Source organism: Python bivittatus, unplaced genomic scaffold, assembly GCF_059951505.1.
Source record: "Python bivittatus isolate LINGU-HERP-01145 unplaced genomic scaffold, Pbiv_v1 ctg000290_np1212, whole genome shotgun sequence".
NCBI classification, from domain to species: Eukaryota; Metazoa; Chordata; class Lepidosauria; order Squamata; family Pythonidae; genus Python; species Python bivittatus.
The window spans coordinates 481,485-500,565 of record NW_028277068.1 but is presented as its reverse complement, the minus strand read 5'-3'; the positions used below and the strand labels follow the sequence as shown (position 1 = coordinate 500,565).

The 19,081-nt window shown below is 49.6% G+C and overlaps 1 protein-coding gene across 1 annotated transcript; it reads right to left on the bottom strand.

Moving 5' to 3' along the window:
- Positions 1–1,931: 1,931 nt before the first annotated feature.
- LOC148215425 (vomeronasal type-2 receptor 26-like) lies at positions 1,932–17,855 on the bottom strand. The gene is made up of 4 exons (XM_088143613.1): positions 17,571–17,855; positions 13,680–13,907; positions 10,247–10,373; positions 1,932–2,842 (listed from the first exon to the last, which is right to left on the bottom strand). The coding sequence occupies exons 1-4, from the start codon at positions 17,853–17,855 to the stop codon at positions 1,932–1,934; spliced, it is 1,551 nt and encodes a 516-aa protein (XP_087999739.1).
- Between the last annotated feature and the right edge of the window lie 1,226 nt (positions 17,856–19,081).

The following is a 19,081-nucleotide window of genomic DNA, read 5'->3' as shown; positions in this document are numbered from 1 at the left end:
TAGCTTAGTAGTCAAAATTCAGCTTGAGGAAATCTTTCCTTTATGGGGTACGGGAGCCATCAGGTAGAAGGCAAGTTTCACCCTATCCCTTTTTATGTGTGGCCTAGTTCTGCTCAGATTCTCTAAAGGAAAGTGAATGTTTATTCTGCACATTCAATCTTGCACTTGACTGTTGCAAAGGAGCCTCATAGTTCCCCAAAGGTAAAATAAGACAGAAAAGTACCCGGTCAAAGGGTACATGCCTGGTAATTTAAGAAGGCTGGAATTCTAGGAAACGGAAATGGAATTGTTATGATTCAATGCAGGAAGATTGACTTACACGGAAATCTGAGTCAAAGGAGCTGTGCTGAAGCTTAGTGCCAGAAACCGAGCCTTGGTTGCAGAGACTATGCCAGCAATGAAAAGCTCTCCTGGCCTGACATGATTCTGTGGATCTGTTTCATCTTGCCCCAGGGTCAGGAAGCATTTGGCTTCCTGCTTCCCAGAGACTGCTGGGGGCCACAAAAGCAGCACAAGTAGAAGTATCAGGATTGTGCCCTGCTGGCCTGATTTCGCCTCCTGCATTGCAACGGCTTCTTTCAAGGAAGGAGAAGAAAGGTGGAAGAACCAAAGCCCTCTTACAAGACAGACGCTTCGGTGGCTTTCCTGATTCAGACAGAGTCCAGCCACATCTTCACATCTGAAAGGGAGGAGAGCAAACACAACCCCCACCTGCCCTAAAATCCTCCCCAGATTCTTTCTCTGTCTCTCCAGAGTGTCTTATGCAATCAGCATTTCTGATGTAGACATCCCTCAACTTTGTTTTTCAGTCTGATGTTGACATCAAAATGTGTTTCTGACATGTTTGTGTTAAATATTCTGAAAGTTTGCAGAAACACCTCTAGGGATTTAAGATAAAGACAGCAAGTAAATCACTGTCATTTGGATAATAGCAGGGAAGAGCACCAAGAGAACCATCTGAACTCTGAAGGACTCCACAGGCAGGCACACAAAGGGAGAGCTCACAGATGTGGCTCCAAACTTTGAAGACGGGCCAGTGAGTGAGGCAGGAGAACTTGGGCTCACACTTCTCTAGTAAAATGCCTCTATGCCATCCAGCATCAAGAGAGGTTTTTAACAGGGGTATGAATGGTCACACATCAATATGGATTTAGTTGGTCTTGATTCCTGATGGACTGTGACTTTAAGTGTCCAGTTAGCTGAGGGCAATCCTCAGCTGAGGCAGGCCACTGCTTCTCTTCTGGATGCAGAGAACGGTGGGGAACGGCCAGAACATTTCCTGTTGACTTGATTACCTCTTGTTTCTTTTAGCTTGCAAAATGCCTGAGAAGCGAGGTTTTGCATCCCCATTTCGACTTCAGGTTCTGCAAGTGCAGTTGGGTTGTTCCATAAAAAATTGAATTACTGAGTTGAACCACTTCGCAGCTGCCCCCCCGCCCCCGCCTTCTATATACTCAACAGCAAACCGAAGAGGGAAACTCATATTTATTAACAAGTGGTAGTCCATTTCTATCTTGACTTGGAAAAAAATAGAATGTTGTCTATTGTTTCATTTTTTGGAGCAACATTAAATGGTCAAAGTGGCAGTTGGACTTACTAAATATCACTTTGAGAAACAGCTCCATAGAAATCACATTTCTATTTTATTTTGACATCAAATGGCAGCCCAACTTGCATCATGAGTAAGGACAGGGCGTATAAATCCCCCAATCAGTGAATTGCATTTATTTGGCAGGCGAACATGGTATTTTGTAAGGCTGCTAAGGAAAAAATGGGAGAGACCAAATAAAGGCAAATTTATGTTCTGTATGGACATATCAAGTGTATTGCAGAAAACTGGGCAGGAGACAGGACTTTCCCTTTAGGAATGGTTACCTATGGTTTAAAATTTTGGGTGAAAATTAAGCTTGTGAGAAACAATATTATGCCAATTAGGTTTCTATTTTATTTTTCATTGTTAGCTTCTCCTTCATATTGAGATCAGGCCTCAGGATAATAATGTAACACTTAGGAATGAAGATGCAGCCCAGCAGGCCAGCACTGGAGGCCAAAATGGAGAAGACCTGCACAGCCACAGTGTATTTCCCCTTGGTGCTCAGATAGGTGGGCACAAAGGACACCCAGACACTGCAGAAGATTAGCATGCTGAAAGTGATCAGTTTGGCTTCATTGAAGGCCCCAGGCAGATTCCTGGACAGGAAAGCCACCATGGAGCAGATGGCAGCCAGGAAGCCCATGTAGCCAAGGGCAGTGTAAAATACGGTGATCTGTCCATCATTGCATTGTAGAATGATCTCTCCAGGCTGGGAGTTCATGTCAGAATCAGGGAATGGAAGAGAGATTCCCAACCAAAGTGTACAGATGATCACTTGGACACCAGAACAAGACAAGACAATGGAGTTGGTTAAAGTCTTTCCCAACCATCTCCTCACTGAATTCCCTGGTTTTGTGGCCAAGAAGGCCAAGACCACTGTGATTGTTTTGGCCAAGAGAGAGGAAACAGCCACTGAGAAGATGATGCTGAAGGTTATCTGTCGGAGAAGGCAGGTGGCTCTCCTTGGCCGGCCAATGAAGAGGAAGGGGGTCAAGAAGGAAACCAGGAGGGAAATGAGAAGGATGTAGGAGAGGTCCCGGTTGTTAGCCCTGACTATGGGAGTTTCTAAGAATTTGGTGAAGATTCCTAAGACAAAGAGTGTGGTGAAGGAGAAGAAAAGGGCCAAGGAAGCCAGGAGGATTCCCAAAGGTTCATTATAGGAGAGGAAGGTTATAATCTTTGGAATGCACTCATCTTGATCCTGGTTTGGGTACTGGTCTTCTGGACATCTGGTGCAACGCTCAGCATCTGCAAAGAACCAATGTAATCTTTTTCTTATTCCACCCCATTCCCAATTCTTTTACATCATCGGAAGGATACTTTTTGAAATGAAGGAGCCAGAACAGCCAAGAATGGAGTGCAGGAAAGGTCAGAAATGAGCAGTAACTTAAATGGATGCAAAAATTTATCTACAATGGAGTTTAATATAAATTTAAGTGCATTATCCAGACCACTTTGAATGCAAAAGACTCTCCTCTTGTTTTGGCAACTAGAACGGATGGTCTCTAGCCCAATGACTTTAACCACTACCCCAAACTGGCTCTCATGTGTGTATTTTATCCCCCCTTTTATCAGCAAGTATATTAAGATGGATTCTTCTTGATGCCTTTGATCTTCTTTCTGACTTCTTGATTTAAGGGAGAGCCAACTACCAATTTAGGAGATATGAAAACAAATTCTGTCAGTTCTTGTTCTGCAAAGTTTTGCAAATGCCTTCTTTCCAGAGAATTCCATTACATCTATAGTACTTCCATACTGCATTGTATCACATATTGCAAAGCTCCAGTAAGCCTCATTCCAAAGGATCTCCAGTACTAAGTATATGCTGTATCTGTAGGATGTTTCTGTCAGGTTCGGTCAGCACGAGGCTTCAGGGAAGCACGGGGTTGCAGGGAAGCTCGCAACCAGACCACGCGGAACCCACCGGCGGTAGCTAGCGGGGAAAAGAGGAACCGAAAGCGCCGCTAATTAACGAGCCACCTGCGGCCAGCTAAACAGGAAAACTGCAGCGGAAGCTTTTAATTATGAACTGATAACGGCGCGAGCAAGCAAGGAACGGGGCCGCAGGGCAGCGAAACAAGATCGCAACGCAGCACAGAACCCGCGGGTCTGCACGTAGCAGGGAGGGACCAACCCAGCCGGAGGGGGACTGGCAATCAAGGACAATGGACTCTGACCGACCCTGCCATCATGAACGATCAGGGGGGACATTGGGGGGCCTAATAGCCCACAGCTGCAACGCGATCACGAGGCGGGAAAAAGCGCGGGAAGGGGGAATATAACAAGTGATGCAATTGTACCAAGCCAGTCCTGGCTTTGCTTGTGACTACTACGTTACGCATGAGTAAACCTTCTTTGTGAACCACACGTGTCACGAGAGTTTCTCTGTCGAACGGGGCAAATCTCACATAAAGCCAGGACTCACCGTCAGCGCTACCCGGTACCACCGAGGAGCGTTTTCTTTCTCAATACAGGCATGACCAGCGACGAGGAATCCGTGGGTCAGCTGGAGCGCGAGGGATCCAGGCTCGCGGAAGGGCGGTCGGAGCCGCCCGGGAGCGACGGGGCAGCGGCCAGGGCCGGGCGCACTCCATCCGAGCGGTGGTCGATGGGCGTGAACCAAGGACCAGACGATTCAGGCGTTACGATGACCCGGGGTTCGGGGTTCCGGAACCGTGAGTGGAGCGAGAAATTCGCCCGACTAGAGGAGAGAGTCGAGCGACGCCTAGACGCCGTGGAGGCGATGCTCCAGACCCTACTACAGAGAGTGGGGCCACCGGCGGTGAACGAGGAGGCGAGCGACAGGGGGCGGTCCGACACCCCCGCCGGCACCACCCACGGCGCCCCGGTCGGAGGACCAACGGGCGGCAGACGCCCTGAGACTTCGAGGTATCACTGGGAAGTTCTCAGGGGACCCCGAACAGCTGCCGCACTTTCTGACGCACGTCAGGGGGTTCATGCAGAGGGGTGGTCACCTATTCGCTAGAGACGAGGACAGGGTATCCTACGTGGCCGAGCTGCTAGATGGCCAAGCAGCCAGCTGGGTGATCGGGCTGTACGATGCCAACGCGGCGGAACTACGGAGTTTCCCGGACTTCATGCAGGCGCTCCGGGACAGATTCGAGGACACATTGAGCGCCAAGCGGGCGGAGGACGACATCCTACAGTTCAGACAGCGGGGCAAATCGGTATCGGAATATGCCCTGGAGTTCCGGAGGTTGGCCGAGAAGCTCGCGGACTGGCCGGAGTCCCTGAAGGTGAAGTATTTTAAGAGGGGACTCAACCCAGAGATCCTGGAACGGGCACTGGGGCGGGACGACCCGTCCACAGTGAAGGATTGGATCTGGCTGGCCGGAACGGCGGAATTGGCGTGGCGGCAGATCCAACAGAGCACAAGACGACGGGACCAGGCGAGGGACCGGCCGAGGGAGAGGACCCCCGAGGAGAGACGGAGCGGTCGACGGCAGTCCACCGGGAGGCGAGAGGCGACCAGAGCCCCGAATCTGTGCTTCCGATGCGGAGGCAGAGGCCACCGAGCGGCGCAGTGCCCGACGGAGCGGGAAGGCGCCCCACCACGGCCCGAAGTCAAAACCCCGCGTGCGAACGGGAAAAGGACCGGTGATCGACCGCGGAAGGGGGCAGTGGCGGCGGTGACCGAGAAAGGACGTGGGGGGTGGTCGACCCCGGAGACAGCATCCTCCGGAGAGGACTCGGAGCCGGCGGGAAACGAGGCGCGCTCGCACTGAACGGCGTCCCAGTGCGAGCAGGGGAGTCGAGGCGCGCGGACCCAATAGGAGACGAGGACTGCCCACCGTTCCGGGTGAGGATACACGTCCGGGGGGTGAGATCCGGAGGGGAGGCGCAGCTACGGGCGCTACTGGACTCGGGCTGCACCCACTGCTTGATGCACCCAGCGGTGGTCTCGGGGCTCGGGCTACAGCTGAGGCGCCTCCGGGAGCCCATTTCATTCAGCCAGTTAGATGGCACGCTGGCAGGGGGGGGGCCAGCTCAGTATTACACCGAGCCGGTCCAGATGACGATCGGGAGTCACCGGGAAGAACTGAGGTTCGTGGTGGTCCCGGTGGCCGACTACGCGGTGGTACTCGGCTTGGTGTGGCTGCGGCGGCGGAACCCACGAGTCGACTGGACGGCGGAGGCAGTGCGGTTCGGGGTCGACAGACCGGCGAGGGGCGAGAGCAGAGGGGACCGAGCCGTGGAGACGGAGGCAGCCGCAACCACCGGCGGACAAGCGGAGGGTCCGGGACACCGGGAGACGGGGCGAGAGCAGATGGGGCCCGAGACCCGGGCGGCAACAGCAACAGCAGCAGCAGCAGCGCCGGGACCCCGGAGACCCGCCACGATCCCGAGGCGAGGGGAGGCAGCGGCGACTGGCGAGGCGACCGCAAAGCGAGGGGCCGGACCCGGGGAACCCCCGACGGGCGGCGGAATCCCGAGGCAGTATCGAGACCTGGCGGCAGCGTTCGGGGAGAAGGAGTCTGACCAGCTCCCACCACACCGGCCCAGTGATTGCGCCATCGAGCTAGAGCCAGGAGCGACCCTGCCTAAGCCGAAAATGTACTCCCTGTCGAGGAGGGAGATGGGAGCCCTGCGCGAGTTCATAGACAAGAACCTAGCGCGGGGATTCATCCAACCCGCGAAGTCACCATTAGCGGCCCCGGTGTTATTCCGGGAGAAGAAGGACGGCTCGCTCCGTATGTGCGTAGACTACCGGGGGCTGAACGCAATCAGCACGGAGTACAAATACCCCCTCCCCCTGATGAAGGACTTGATGTCGCATCTGTCGAAGGGGAGGGTGTTCACAAAACTGGACTTGCGCGAAGCTTACTTCAGAGTTAGGATCCGCGCAAAAGATGAGTGGAAGACGGCGTTCAACACCCCGCTCGGAAGCTACCAGTTTTCCGTGATGCCGTTCGGATTAAAAGGGGCCCCGGGGTATTTATGCAGCTAATTAATGAGGTGCTGCACGACCTACTCTACCGGGGCGTCCTGGTCTACCTGGACGACATCCTCATCTACACCGAGACCCTGGCGGAGCACGTGAGCCTGGTGCGCACGGTGCTCCAGAGACTGCTGAAGGCACAGCTGTACGCAAAGCTCTCGAAATGCGAGTTCCATCGAGAGCAACTAGACTACCTCGGCTACCGAATATCCAGCCGGGGAATTGAGATGGACCCGGCGAAAGTAAGGGATGTCCTGGGCTGGGAAGCGCCGCGAACCCGGAGGCAACTCCAAAGCTTCCTAGGGTTTGCGAACTTCTATCGTCAGTTCATCCCGAACTTCGCCCAAATCGCCCTTCCCCTAACCGACCTGCTAAAAACCAAGGGCACTGGGAAACCCCCCAAGCCCAGCATGGCACTCGCGTGGACTGCAGAATGCCAGGGGGCGTTTGAGGAACTAAAACAGCGGTTCACCGCGGAGCCGATCCTGCGCCATCCCGACCCAGACCGGCGGTTTATAATCCAAGTGGATGCATCAGACGTGGCAACGGGAGCAGTCCTGCTCCAACCCAGCCCGGAGGGGGCCATCCACCCGTGCGCCTACGCCTCCCGCAAATTCACCGAGACGGAGAGGAGGTGGATGGTGTGGGAGAAAGAGGCGTACGCGGTCAAGTGGGCGCTGGCCACGTGGAGGCATCTACTGGAGGGGGCAACTGAACCGTTCGAGGTGTGGACGGACCATAAGAACCTCGAGGCCCTGAAGACCCCGCGTAAGCTATCCCCCAAACAGGCACGGTGGTCCCAATACTTCGGAAGGTTCAGGTTCACACTGAAACACATCCCCGGGAAGCGCAACTTCTTAGCGGATGGACTGTCTCGCATGCCCCAACACGCCAGCCTACGGGAGGAGATCGTGGACTCCGTCATCCCCGCCAGCAGGCTGGCTGCAAAGGCGGTGACCCGGAGCCAGACCAAGGGGGAGCGACGGGACGCGGCGTCTGAAGTAAGGCAAGGGTTCGCGGAGGCGGCGGAGCGGGACGATTGGCTCAAGCAGAACCGAGAGGCGCTAACCGGCCAAGAGGGGTTGTGGTGGCACGAAGGAAAGCTGTACGTGCCCGAGGGTTGCCGACGGGAGGTCATGGAGAGAGCCCACGACAGCCGGAGCGCGGGGCATTACGGCTTCGTAAAGACACTCCACTTAATCCGGCGGCAGTTTTGGTGGCCCACGCTCCGGAAGGACGTGGAGGCGTACTCGGGGGTTGCCCGGTGTGCGCAACAGCGAAAGGAGCCAAAGGCAAACCTAGAGGCCTACTCCAGCCGGTAGCGGAACCCGACGGCCCTTGGCAAGAGGTCGCCATGGACTTCATAGTGGAGCTCCCGGAGAGTAAGGGGAAGACCGCCATTTGGGTGGTCACGGACTTATTCTCCAAACAAGCGCACTTTGTAGCGTGCCGGCGAGTCCCCACGGCCGAGGGGCTGGCGAGACTGTTCGTGCAACATGTCTACCGACTCCACGGCGCACCTCGACGTATCGTCAGCGATCGGGGCGGCAACTTCATCGCGCGGTTCTGGCGGGAGTTCCTGAAGCGGGTGGGGACGAAACAAGCCCTATCCTCCGCGGCGCACCCGCAGACGGACGGAGCCACGGAACGCCTGAACGGGGGGCTCGAACAGTACCTGCGCTGCTACGTGGGGCACCAACAGGACGATTGGGCGGAGCTACTACCATTCGCGGAGGTGGCATACAACAACGCCGTCCACAAGAGCACCGGGTTCTCTCCGTTCAAAGTAGCCACCGGGAGAGATTTCGTCCCCATGCCGGAGCTGCCTCAGCCGGAATCCCAGATCAACTCCCTGGACGCCTGGTTCGCCCAAATCGACGAGACCCGGCGAGCGGCGCACGCGGCATTGCAGAGAGCCAAAGCCGACTACAAGAAGCACGCGGACCGCAAGAGGCTCCCCGAGGAAAAGTGGGAAGTGGGGGACCAGGTGTATCTGTCAACCAAAAACCTAAAGACGCACCAGGCATCGAAAAAACTCAGCCCGAGGTTTGTGGGGCCGTTCCCCATTTCGGAGGTCATCAATCCGGTGACCGTCAGGCTGACGCTCCCGAAAAGCCTCGGGAAGATCCACCCGGTGTTCCATTGCAGCCTGCTAAAGTTGCACCAGCCGGGGAACGCCTGGCACAAGGCGGAGGGAGTACCACCACCCATCATGGTCGGGGGGGAGCAGCATTTCGAAATCAACCGGATACTGGACGCCCGGAGGCACAAGGGGCAGACCCAGCTCCTAGTGCAATGGAAACATTTCCCCAAGTCCCACAGCGAATGGGTGAGTAAAACCCACATAAGGGCGCCGGACCTAGTACGGGACTTTTACAGTAAATACCCCGGGAAGCCGAAATAGGACCGAGGGGGGGAGTTGTCGTCAGGGGGGCGGCATGTCAGGTTCGGTCAGCACGAGGTTTCAGGGAAGCACGGGGTTGCAGGGAAGCTCGCAACCAGACCACGCGGAACCCACCGGCGGTAGCTAGCGGGGAAAAGAGGAACCGAAAGCGCCGCTAATTAACGAGCCACCTGCGGCCAGCTAAACAGGAAAACCGCAGCGGAAGCTTTTAATTATGAACTGATAACGGCGCGAGCAAGCAAGGAACGGGGCCGCAGGGCAGCGAAACAAGATCGCAACGCAGCACAGAACCCGCGGGTCTGCACGTAGCAGGGAGGGACCAACCCAGCCGGAGGGGGACTGGCAATCAAGGACAATGGACTCTGACCGACCCTGCCATCATGAACGATCAGGGGGGACATTGGGGGGCCTAATAGCCCACAGCTGCAACGCGATCACGAGGCGGGAAAAAGCGCGGGAAGGGGGGAATATAACAAGTGATGCAATTGTACCAAGCCAGTCCTGGCTTTGCTTGTGACTACTACGTTACGCATGAGTAAACCTTCTTTGTGAACCACACGTGTCACGAGAGTTTCTCTGTCGAACGGGGCAAATCTCACAGTTTCATCTATCCCCTCAAGATTTGGAGGAATCTTAAATGTAGAGGGGGTGTATTTAAAATATGCTGAGTCGATGCCAAATTGTGCCCCATCCATTGCCTCCTAAACCTCCTACCCTGTTCATCCTCCAAGCCCTTTCTTGATGCTTAGAATCATAGAATTGTCAGCCCGATGAGGTAGACCAGATCAGGAAACTGACTCCAGAAGAAGACTAGAATGATAGTTTATTGAGATAGCAGAATCTTGCAAGTCTGCTTGCGTTTTCACTCCCCGTCCCTTATTCTCCAGGGAGTTGGTAGCCTTTTTCTAATACTCTTCTGCCTCCCTGGACAACATGTGCTCCTTCTGCACCTGTTGTTGTCCTAATGGCTTTCAGATGCCTTCTCCAAGGTCAACTCCATGGCTCCCTAGAAATCATAGAGTTGGAAGGGACCTTAGAAGTTACCTAGTCCAACCTAGGATCCACTAGAGCACCTTGGGCAGATGACCTTCCAGCCTCTATTTGATGACCTCATGAATGAGAGCTCATCACTTCATGGGGCAGCTAATTCCCCTGGCTGACGGCAGTTTAATTTGATGATTAAAAAGAAGCCAAACAAGAGAGGACTCAGGTTTAGGAAAACCTAACACTTTGTGGTGATTTTCTACCAACTTCTCCAGAGGTTGCCTTTCTCTGCAGAGCCACCTACCTTCCTGAGTAGAGATGGTCCCTTCCATACAAGAAACACAGTCGTAGCAGCAAACGGGTTCGCCTTCCTGAATCACCTTGACAAATCCTGCACGGCAGCTGTCCACACACCGGGAAGGAGGCAGACTCTAAAAGAACAAATGTTTATTAAAAAGAAAAAGAAAAAAGTATGGGACAGGTTTAGCTAAGGAAATGAGACATAGGAATGAAGTTGGCCAATCTTGGGCCTTGGAGCTTAGCCAAGCCAACCGTAAGATCCACATCTATGCAATGGAAAGAATAAACATTGCATCTCTTGTTTCCCTTCCTCCACTCCCCTTCCCTTTTTTGGTTCTTTCCTGTATCAGATTTGAGATAGGAAACTCACCCGTGCAGAGAGCTGGCCTTTCATCTTTTGGAAAATGCCAGACACATTCCCAGTTCTCGGTCACTTAATTACCACACTGAGGACCAAGGTGGCCTCAGTCTTTCCTTCAGCTGCTCACCGAATTGAGGAAACCTTTTCTCTCCCAGAGATCGAAGCAGTGTTGCAAAGAGAAGGGGTTCTCTGCTTCTCACCGGCAAAGTGGGCGGGGGCCTGTCCGCTTTCTACAAGAAGAGGAGCTTCTACAAATGTGGAGAGGTCCCCACTTCTGAAGTAAAGGTGGTTGAGGAAGGAATGTGAGAGGGAAGTGAGAGGGAATGAAAAACGGAATGTGGAGACCATGGTGGACTTCTTGGTACACCTCATTCCCAAAAGAGTTCTCAGGTGTGAAATAAACATTCTTGCGCTGGCGAGCTCATTAGCATATATGTTTTGTGTTTGTTTTATCAGAATAGGATGAATGCCAGGACCTCTGGAAAGGTGCAAGTGAAGGATGGGGTCAATCTTAATAGAAATCAGTGCAGGATTTTGAACTATGTGCCCTTCAAGCTTGCAACGGTCATCCATAGAAAGGGTCAAAATCAGTAAAATGGCAGTTGTGGCACTGAAGTCCAAGCTCCACTTCTTTTGGACATGCATGTGACACCGAAACTTACAAAAGGGGCGGGGCTTGGATTACAAGGCCATGCCTATCATCTTGCAAATTTTCACATGCACCCCATCTTGGTGCTTTTCCCTTTTATAGGCCCCCATCCCCCAATGTAGTTTTGAGGTACAAGTAAAGATAACTTCTCCTTCAGGTGTATTCAGTCGGACGCAGGGAGAGTTTGCAGTTTCTACAGCCTTGTGTAGATGCCCACCACTCTTGTGAACACTGATGAAGTGGACTGTGAGCAATCAAAGCTCTGGGACCATTATCAGAGCTCAACCCTGGCACAGCTAGAAATATTTTGTCCCTGGAAACAAGCCCACATTCAGGAATTAGATAGCAGTGAAAACTCAGCAGAGCTGATGCTGACAAATCAATCAATCAATCAATCAGTCAATCAATCAATCAATCCTTTAATGGCATTAAAAGGATAAAAAAAGAAGTATAAAAGCACAGTTACATATTGAAAATTAATCAAAGGGGTAGCCACATTCATTGTGGAAATTGTTTGTGTTTACTTTTGAGTACTTCCTCCAAGAATTTAGCAACAATTCTGGTAATTGCAGGCACAGTGTCTCTCAATAAATTTTGGCAGGATAAGACAGTGTTTAGTGGATATTTGCCTTGCAAAGGTTTTAAAAGCAGTTCATCACCCCTGCAGTTAACCCCAATCTGATCTAAGTAGTCTGTCCTCTTCAAAATCGCCTTTGATATGAAAAGTGCAGTCTTACTAGTGATATGCCATGCCAAAGTAAGACAATTTCTCTTGGGTACCCCAGTATTTTTCCGTTTTTAAGTAGAAATCTAAGTATACAGTCCTTTCTGCAGAATATAGTTTGCAATCAAAGAGGACATGTGCAATGTCTTCAACAGCTGGTGCACCACAGATGCACAGGCTTTCTCCAAATGGAACCCCATGGAACCTCCCATATCTTACCATGGAGTCTAGTTGTTCAAAACGAGGTCTTGAAAAAGCTCTTCTAAGATGGTGGAGCATATAAGCTGTTAGTACTTTTCTAGCTGGGAGGCTGATTCGTGCTGAGCCAGCCACTTCAAGCACTGAACGTGTTTAAGGGACGCAATTTCCTCTTGGACAGCCATATCCATGACCCTTTGTTTGAAACTGTTCTTGGCCTTCAGATCTGATTGGACTGGGAATTGGATGGAGGATGCATACGGTGAGATGGCATTTGAGAGGTGGACAGCCCAAGTGCGAGAAGGCATATTATACAGCTGCTCTTCGAGACAAAGCTTGGGTAGTCTATCTGGGTCCATAGATAAGATCTCCAGCCAACAGTTGAATAATTGCTAAATGGCTTTGTATGGGGGGTATCCCCAGCTCTGCCCTTACTGCTGGAGTTGGAGTAGATTTGTCCACCCCCGAGATGCATTTCAAGAAAGTGGCCTGTATCTGTTCCAGTAAGGGGACTTTGATATATCCCCATACTTCTGCACCATATTGGGACTATTTTGCTGTTATATCCCTTTATGTTTGGAATTGGAGAACCTGGACAGCTGTGGTTGGTCAGCTGCCTTATGGTGTTGGCACAGGCTATATCACACTGCACCAAAGTGGCTCTCAGTTGTCGAAAGAAAATCTCTCTAATTGTCTCTGTCTGGTAAGACTGAGTAGGCCAGCATGCTGCACACCCATCATTAAAACAATGCCATTTTATGGGATTTCAGCCTTGACAATGACTGCCCTTGTCCTCTGGAGCAGCATTTCCCCAACATCCCCACGGCCTCAACATACGGCCCTTGAGGAAAATCCTGAAGACCCAGCTTTTTCAGCAGGCCCTGGGGCAAGGGGATCTGTGATCCCACTTTGGGTATTGATGTGACTGTGATTGACCAACATGTCCAGGTTGTGAACTGGTGTGTAGTTTCCCTGATGTCGGTTCTTGATATTTTTATTGGTGTTATTCTTCTCTATTTGCTCCTGTTTATATTTGTAGTCATTATGCTATTATATGTCACCAAGAGTTGCTATGATGATTGAGGGTGGCTTATCCACTGATTAAATAAACAAGTGATATATTGCAAATCTCTCTCTCTCTCTCTCTCTCTCTCTCTCTCTCTCTCTCTCATCTCTCATCTCTCATCTCTCATCTCTCTCTCTCTCATCTTATCTCTGTCAACCGTAGGATTTCTTAAGGCTTTCTCTCCCATCTGTTCCATTCATCAGATTCTTGCCTGTTTTCTCCCAGTCTTGAGATTAGGAGATATCCACTCCATGCAATTCACCCATTCTCTCTGGTCTGACCATTGCTCAGTACTGGTTCCTTCAATAGCCATATGAGACTTTAAGGTCCTCCATAACAAACTAGCAGAGCAGAACTGCTCCACAGAAAGTGGATTGCAATTTTGTACCCTTCAGATACAATCAATGCATGGAAATGACCTGGAATAATTTTCCCTCACCTGGTTAAACCAGTTTGGCCACACAATGTCATCCTCATTGATGGTGAACTTGAGTCTTGGGGATTCCTGTCTTTGTAGACTCCCAAATTTCACTCGAATGACTGACTTATTGGGAAACATCACCCAGTTCACAATGTCAAAATCAGCTGCCAGCTCTCCATTTCTGTCCAAGTACAGTCCATCCGTGGAAATGTTGTAAAATTGGGAATTTTGCAGGAATGGGTGAAGCTAGAAAGGTAGAGAAAACAGACGGTTGGAACAAATAGCTAAGCAAACTTGACATTTTATTTCTGCAGATGCCACTTTGGGATCTTGGATGGTTCAGGGCCCCTACCAGAATCAAGAAGCTCCATCTTTCCCCTCCCCCAAGTGAAAGATCTACTTTTGCTCCTGGGGGTCTATTTTTCTAGACCATATGTCCACTCAGTGAAGCTCTGATGAAATTTCTGGTTTGATCTGCATGACATAAAGGGAATCTGTTCTGCCTCAAGTGGCCACACTTTCAGTTAAAACTAGCCAGTGGGTGGACATGTGAATTGAACAAACCAACAAATCAACAAACAAGTGAGCAAGTAGGAGACGGAGAAATACCTCTCCCACAATTATTGTTGCCTGGATTGGTATTTGGAGGTATAGTGCCCCCAGCTGTGAGGTGACCTCAAGTCTTCAAGACAAATAGCCCTCGATAGATGTCTCCTATCCCTATAAATTGACCCAATCCACTTTAAAGCCTCCAAGATAGTGGCCAACACCACATCCTGGGTGAATCAGTTCCACAGCTTGATTTATTATGTGCTGTGTGAAGAAGGGAGTTTTTGGTCTTTTCTAAGTCTCTTTCTAAGAAGAACCCAAGAACAGTTCTACTGGATCATAATCTGGCATTTTGTTTCTTCCTCTGGCCAGTCAAATTGCTTTGTGGGGAGTGGGGGCTGTCAAGAAGATGAAGACACAGCCGTCTCCCTTCCTTGTTCTCTTGCAGCTGCTTTCAACCCAGAGGTAACAATGAGTTTGTTCAAATTTGATGCAAGCTTCTAATTCAAAGAGTCAAGTCTCCTGTCAAGATCCTCTGGAAATACAGTGCCCACAACTGTGCACAGTACTCCAGACATGATCTCACTCGTGCTGAGTAGAGGGGGATGAAGACTTTAAGGGTGTTTTATACAATGCTTCTTCTCAGGCAGCCCAGAACCGTGTTAGCTCTTTTAGCAGCTGTCTTGTACTGCTGACTCATGGTTGGGCTTGTAAATGAGAACACCCAAGTTTTTCTCAGATGCAGTGTTTCCAAGCCACGAATCCCGTTCTATGTGTGTCCTGAATTTTTTTCTTCCTAAATGTAATACCTTCCATTTTTCTCTCTTTAAAGACTTTCTTTCAGTCCAATCTGAGGAGGGCTGGAAAGGAAGTTCTTAGTCTGCCCAGTGATTGGGCTGGACCTGAAAACTATAGTTGATTAGGTTTTTCAGGCCACAGTTGTAGAATCATCTATTTGTTTCTTTGTTCCCTGGAGGACTCTGTGCTGAGAAGGGGAATACCTGCCATGGGTGCATCCTTCGAACTTTCTGCCTGTCTCCACTCTCCTTGACCATCCTCTTGGAGAGAGAGGAATAGGCTGCATTGAAGACCCTTGCCACAGTCCAGATGGAATTGTAAATGCGATTGCTGTCTAAGGAGTGGATCTTTTCTATCTCTGCTTGAGGGAGAGTCTCCAGTTCTTTCTCTGTGCACCTTGGGTAAGCTTTCACAGACCGAGGGTGCTTTGTATTTGAGCAATGGAATGCATAAGATGCAAACTGATTAAAAGAACAATAGAAGGTTAAAAAATTGTCATATGTTGTCCTTTGCTTTGTCTGGATGAAGAAGGAAAAAATACCATGGATGTGTTGGAAAAGCGAAAACGCAATAAGAGCAATATGAGTCAAGTCCAAGGTCAGATCCCACAAAGCTGTAGTGATCCACACTTTACCTACTACGGGTTTTACCAAGTCAGCATTCAGCTGTTGAATCATCAGTAGTCCATCATAGAAGTTATACGTTTCAGTGTAATGAATCAATACATTGACTTGCCTCCACTTATGAAACAGAGTGGGATGGTTCTGGACCACAATGTTCTTATTCAGTACTGAGAATCTTTTGGAGAAAATAACACAAACCCCAGACCTGGCAAGTAGAGCTGAGAAGGACTTGATGAACCTCTCTCCATTGTCTGTATCAGTGGCGATGAGTCCAGTTAATGTCCACCTGAAATGCTGGAGCAATTTGACAATCCCCCAATATTGGGATCCTTCTTCAGGAACTGTCTGGTAGAAAAAGGGGAACTGGCTTTTATCACTCAGAACTTGAGAAACAAAAGCATAAGTCACCTGGCAAAGAAAGGGAAAGATTATTTCAATTATTTGACCTATGAATTATGTCAAACTGTGAGGTAGAAAAATGATGACCTTTATGAAGGTGGAAAGCTGCTTCCATTGCCAGGAAGATCTTTGGAGGGGAACATTTTTCCTTTTGTGGGGAATGCTTCTTCCCTTGGCTGAGAATGCTCCTTCCCTTCTCATCCCAGTGACACTCCTCATCCCCTTCCAACTGGCATAAATGAAAAATCAAAAAGCATCCTCCATGTTTCATTCATACTTCTGGGTGTGACCAAGTAGATCACAGATTCAGCATGAACCAGCAGTGGGCTGCAACTGCCAAAACAGCCAATGGAATTTGGGGTTTTGTGTTGTGGTTACAAGATATGATTGTTCTCTTCGTAGCTGCACTGGTCAGATCACATATGGAATACGGTGTCCAGGTCTGGTCAGCAAAATACAAAAAGGATGCTGAGGAACTAGAAAAACCACAGAGAAGGGCGAGGAAGATGGTAGGTGGCTTGGAAGCATATTTCTATGAAAAATGGTTAAAAGACACCCCCTGACCTACTCACCAATTCCATCAATTCTTGGAATGTATTCATTATTTATTTAAGAGTGCTTTTATATTGTATTTTCATTGATCTTCTCTGTAAACCACCTGGAGTCACTTTTTAACAAGATGGGTGGTGACAAATTGGATATTAAATAAATAAATAAAAGAACTGGGTATGTTCAGCCTTAAGAAGAGAAAGCTAAGGGGAGACATGATAACAGTCTTGAAGGGATGTCACAGGGAAGAGGTATGGAATTATTCTCCATAGTGCTTGAGGTTTAGACAAAAACCAACAGATGGAAGCTTTACAGAAGGAGTCGGACTTGAAATAAGGAGGACTGTGAGAGCTCTTCAGCAGTGGAATAGCCTGTCTCCCCCAGCCATGGGATTACATCACTGGAGCTTTTCAAACAAAACCATTTGTCTGGAATGGGATGAAGATTCCTTCCATGGATGGGGAGGGGGAGTTGCATTAGAAGATTTTGAAAATTTCTTGCAATCATATGACTCTATGATTCTTCACTTATTTCCAAAAGACGACTGGCTTATACTTCATAACAGTTAACTGCTTTCATTTGATAACAAACTTCAAGATTTAAACTGTTGGAACGCTGAATAAAAAAAGATGTGCAAACTGCAGAATCTTGTTTTGTCTCTGTAATGGAATAAATTTCCATAATCTCATCCTTCTTTCCCGTTTTCTTCAATGCAGCTATTTATTAGACTTTATCCTAGCAAGACTTCAAGTCTTACCCTGAGAGAAGGTAGAGTGGTGCCCCACTCTTGGAACATGTATATCCATGCCTGGATGAACCTGCAGTACTGTGTAAGATTCTGGGCATGACATCTCCAGTAGGATATTGACAGGCTGGAAGGGGTTTGGAGGAGGGCCCTGAACCTTTGGTGAGGCAGGGACACAAGGAGATGCCTAATGAGGACTGGAATTAGTTTGCAAATGCCACCCTTCCCATCCCCCCCGCCCAATACCTGTGGGATTTTGTAGATGCTCAGCACGGTTGAAACCTGGATGGAGATATCAGAGTCAGTTCCTTCAAGGACAGCCAGAAGATGACTCTGGCTTCTTTCACATTTGTAATTTGGGATGTTTGCCTGTCCAGCTGAGAGAAGACTGAACAAAGCATCTGTGGTTATTCTTGTATCAAAATAGTTTTCATGAAGATTGTAGCCCAGGGTGACATTGGGCAAGATCTGGGAATCCTGGTTGACATCTCGCAGGGCAAACAAGAGGGATAGGAAGTTCCCGTGAAACATGGCTTCACTCCTGCAAAATAATGTTCATCTCATGGTCCTCCAGTACAGTGAAAAGAGAATCTTAAATTCTTGCTTATTTCATACATACTGCTGCCTCCTCCAATTCATCCCCACCACAAATAAGCCTGCAAGATAGGTTGGGCTGAGAGAGAAGGGCTGGCCCAAAGGAATTAGGTCCATAGTTGCGGGGAGACTAGAACCTGACTCTTTCATTCCTGTGTCAGTCCAACACCTTAACCACTACACCACCCTTCCCCCAGAAGCCCAGGATGACATATATAGCATTATCTCACAACAACAGCCTTGCTAAGTAGGTTAGGCAGAGTTAAGGATTAGCCCAAGTCATCCACTGAGCTTCCAGGGTGATGGGTGGACTTGACCCTGATATCCCTACTCCTAATCCATCTGAGAGATTATGGGGAGGCTGGGAAAATAACAGGAGGGATATTAGTCATCGACAACCAAGCGGTAGGAAGGAGGTTGTCAGAAAAGTATTTCCTAAATGGCATCTCAGTTCAGGCTGCCAAGGGCCTGGGAAGACGAGATTCACAATGTTCAATAAGATTCTACCTTAATGAACTTCGTAATAAAAGAAAGCTGAAAGTTCCCATCCCAGTTTCTAGATTCTGTGCTTTGCCCCCAATTCTTGCAATAAAACTATCAGGCCAGTCTTTCTAAAAATAGCAAGAGGGAGAGCCCACAATTACCCCCCTTCCTCCTCCTCCTGAAGGTCTGTTCCAATGCCTCAATTCTCATACTTAGTGGAAAACCATCTGATGTTCCCTAACCATGTCAAATGTCAGCTTGTATTAGCCTGAGACACATTCACCCATGGGAAGAAATGGTGGGCAATATCATTTTAAGCATCTGCTAGGCTTATCTGAACTCCCACCATGATGAAGGAACTCTGAATGTTTTGCAGAAATCTGCTTCTTTATATTTCTCCCTGTTGGATCTTGCTCTGCCTTTTGGAGCAACAGAGCAAAAATTAGCTCCATCTCCTGGATGACCACTGGAGACGGGCAGGTCTTTTTCATTTCTACACTAACCATTTCTTTTTCAACCATTCTGCAAAGCATGCCCCCCCCCCCCCCCCAGTCTAACACTGGAAACTCTGATGGATTCAGGGAATGAGGATCCTAATCAGATTAAGAGCAGAAAGATCTCACTGTACTTCAGGGTTTAATTAATCCTTCTTTCTGCATGCTGCATTCATGGCTTAAAAT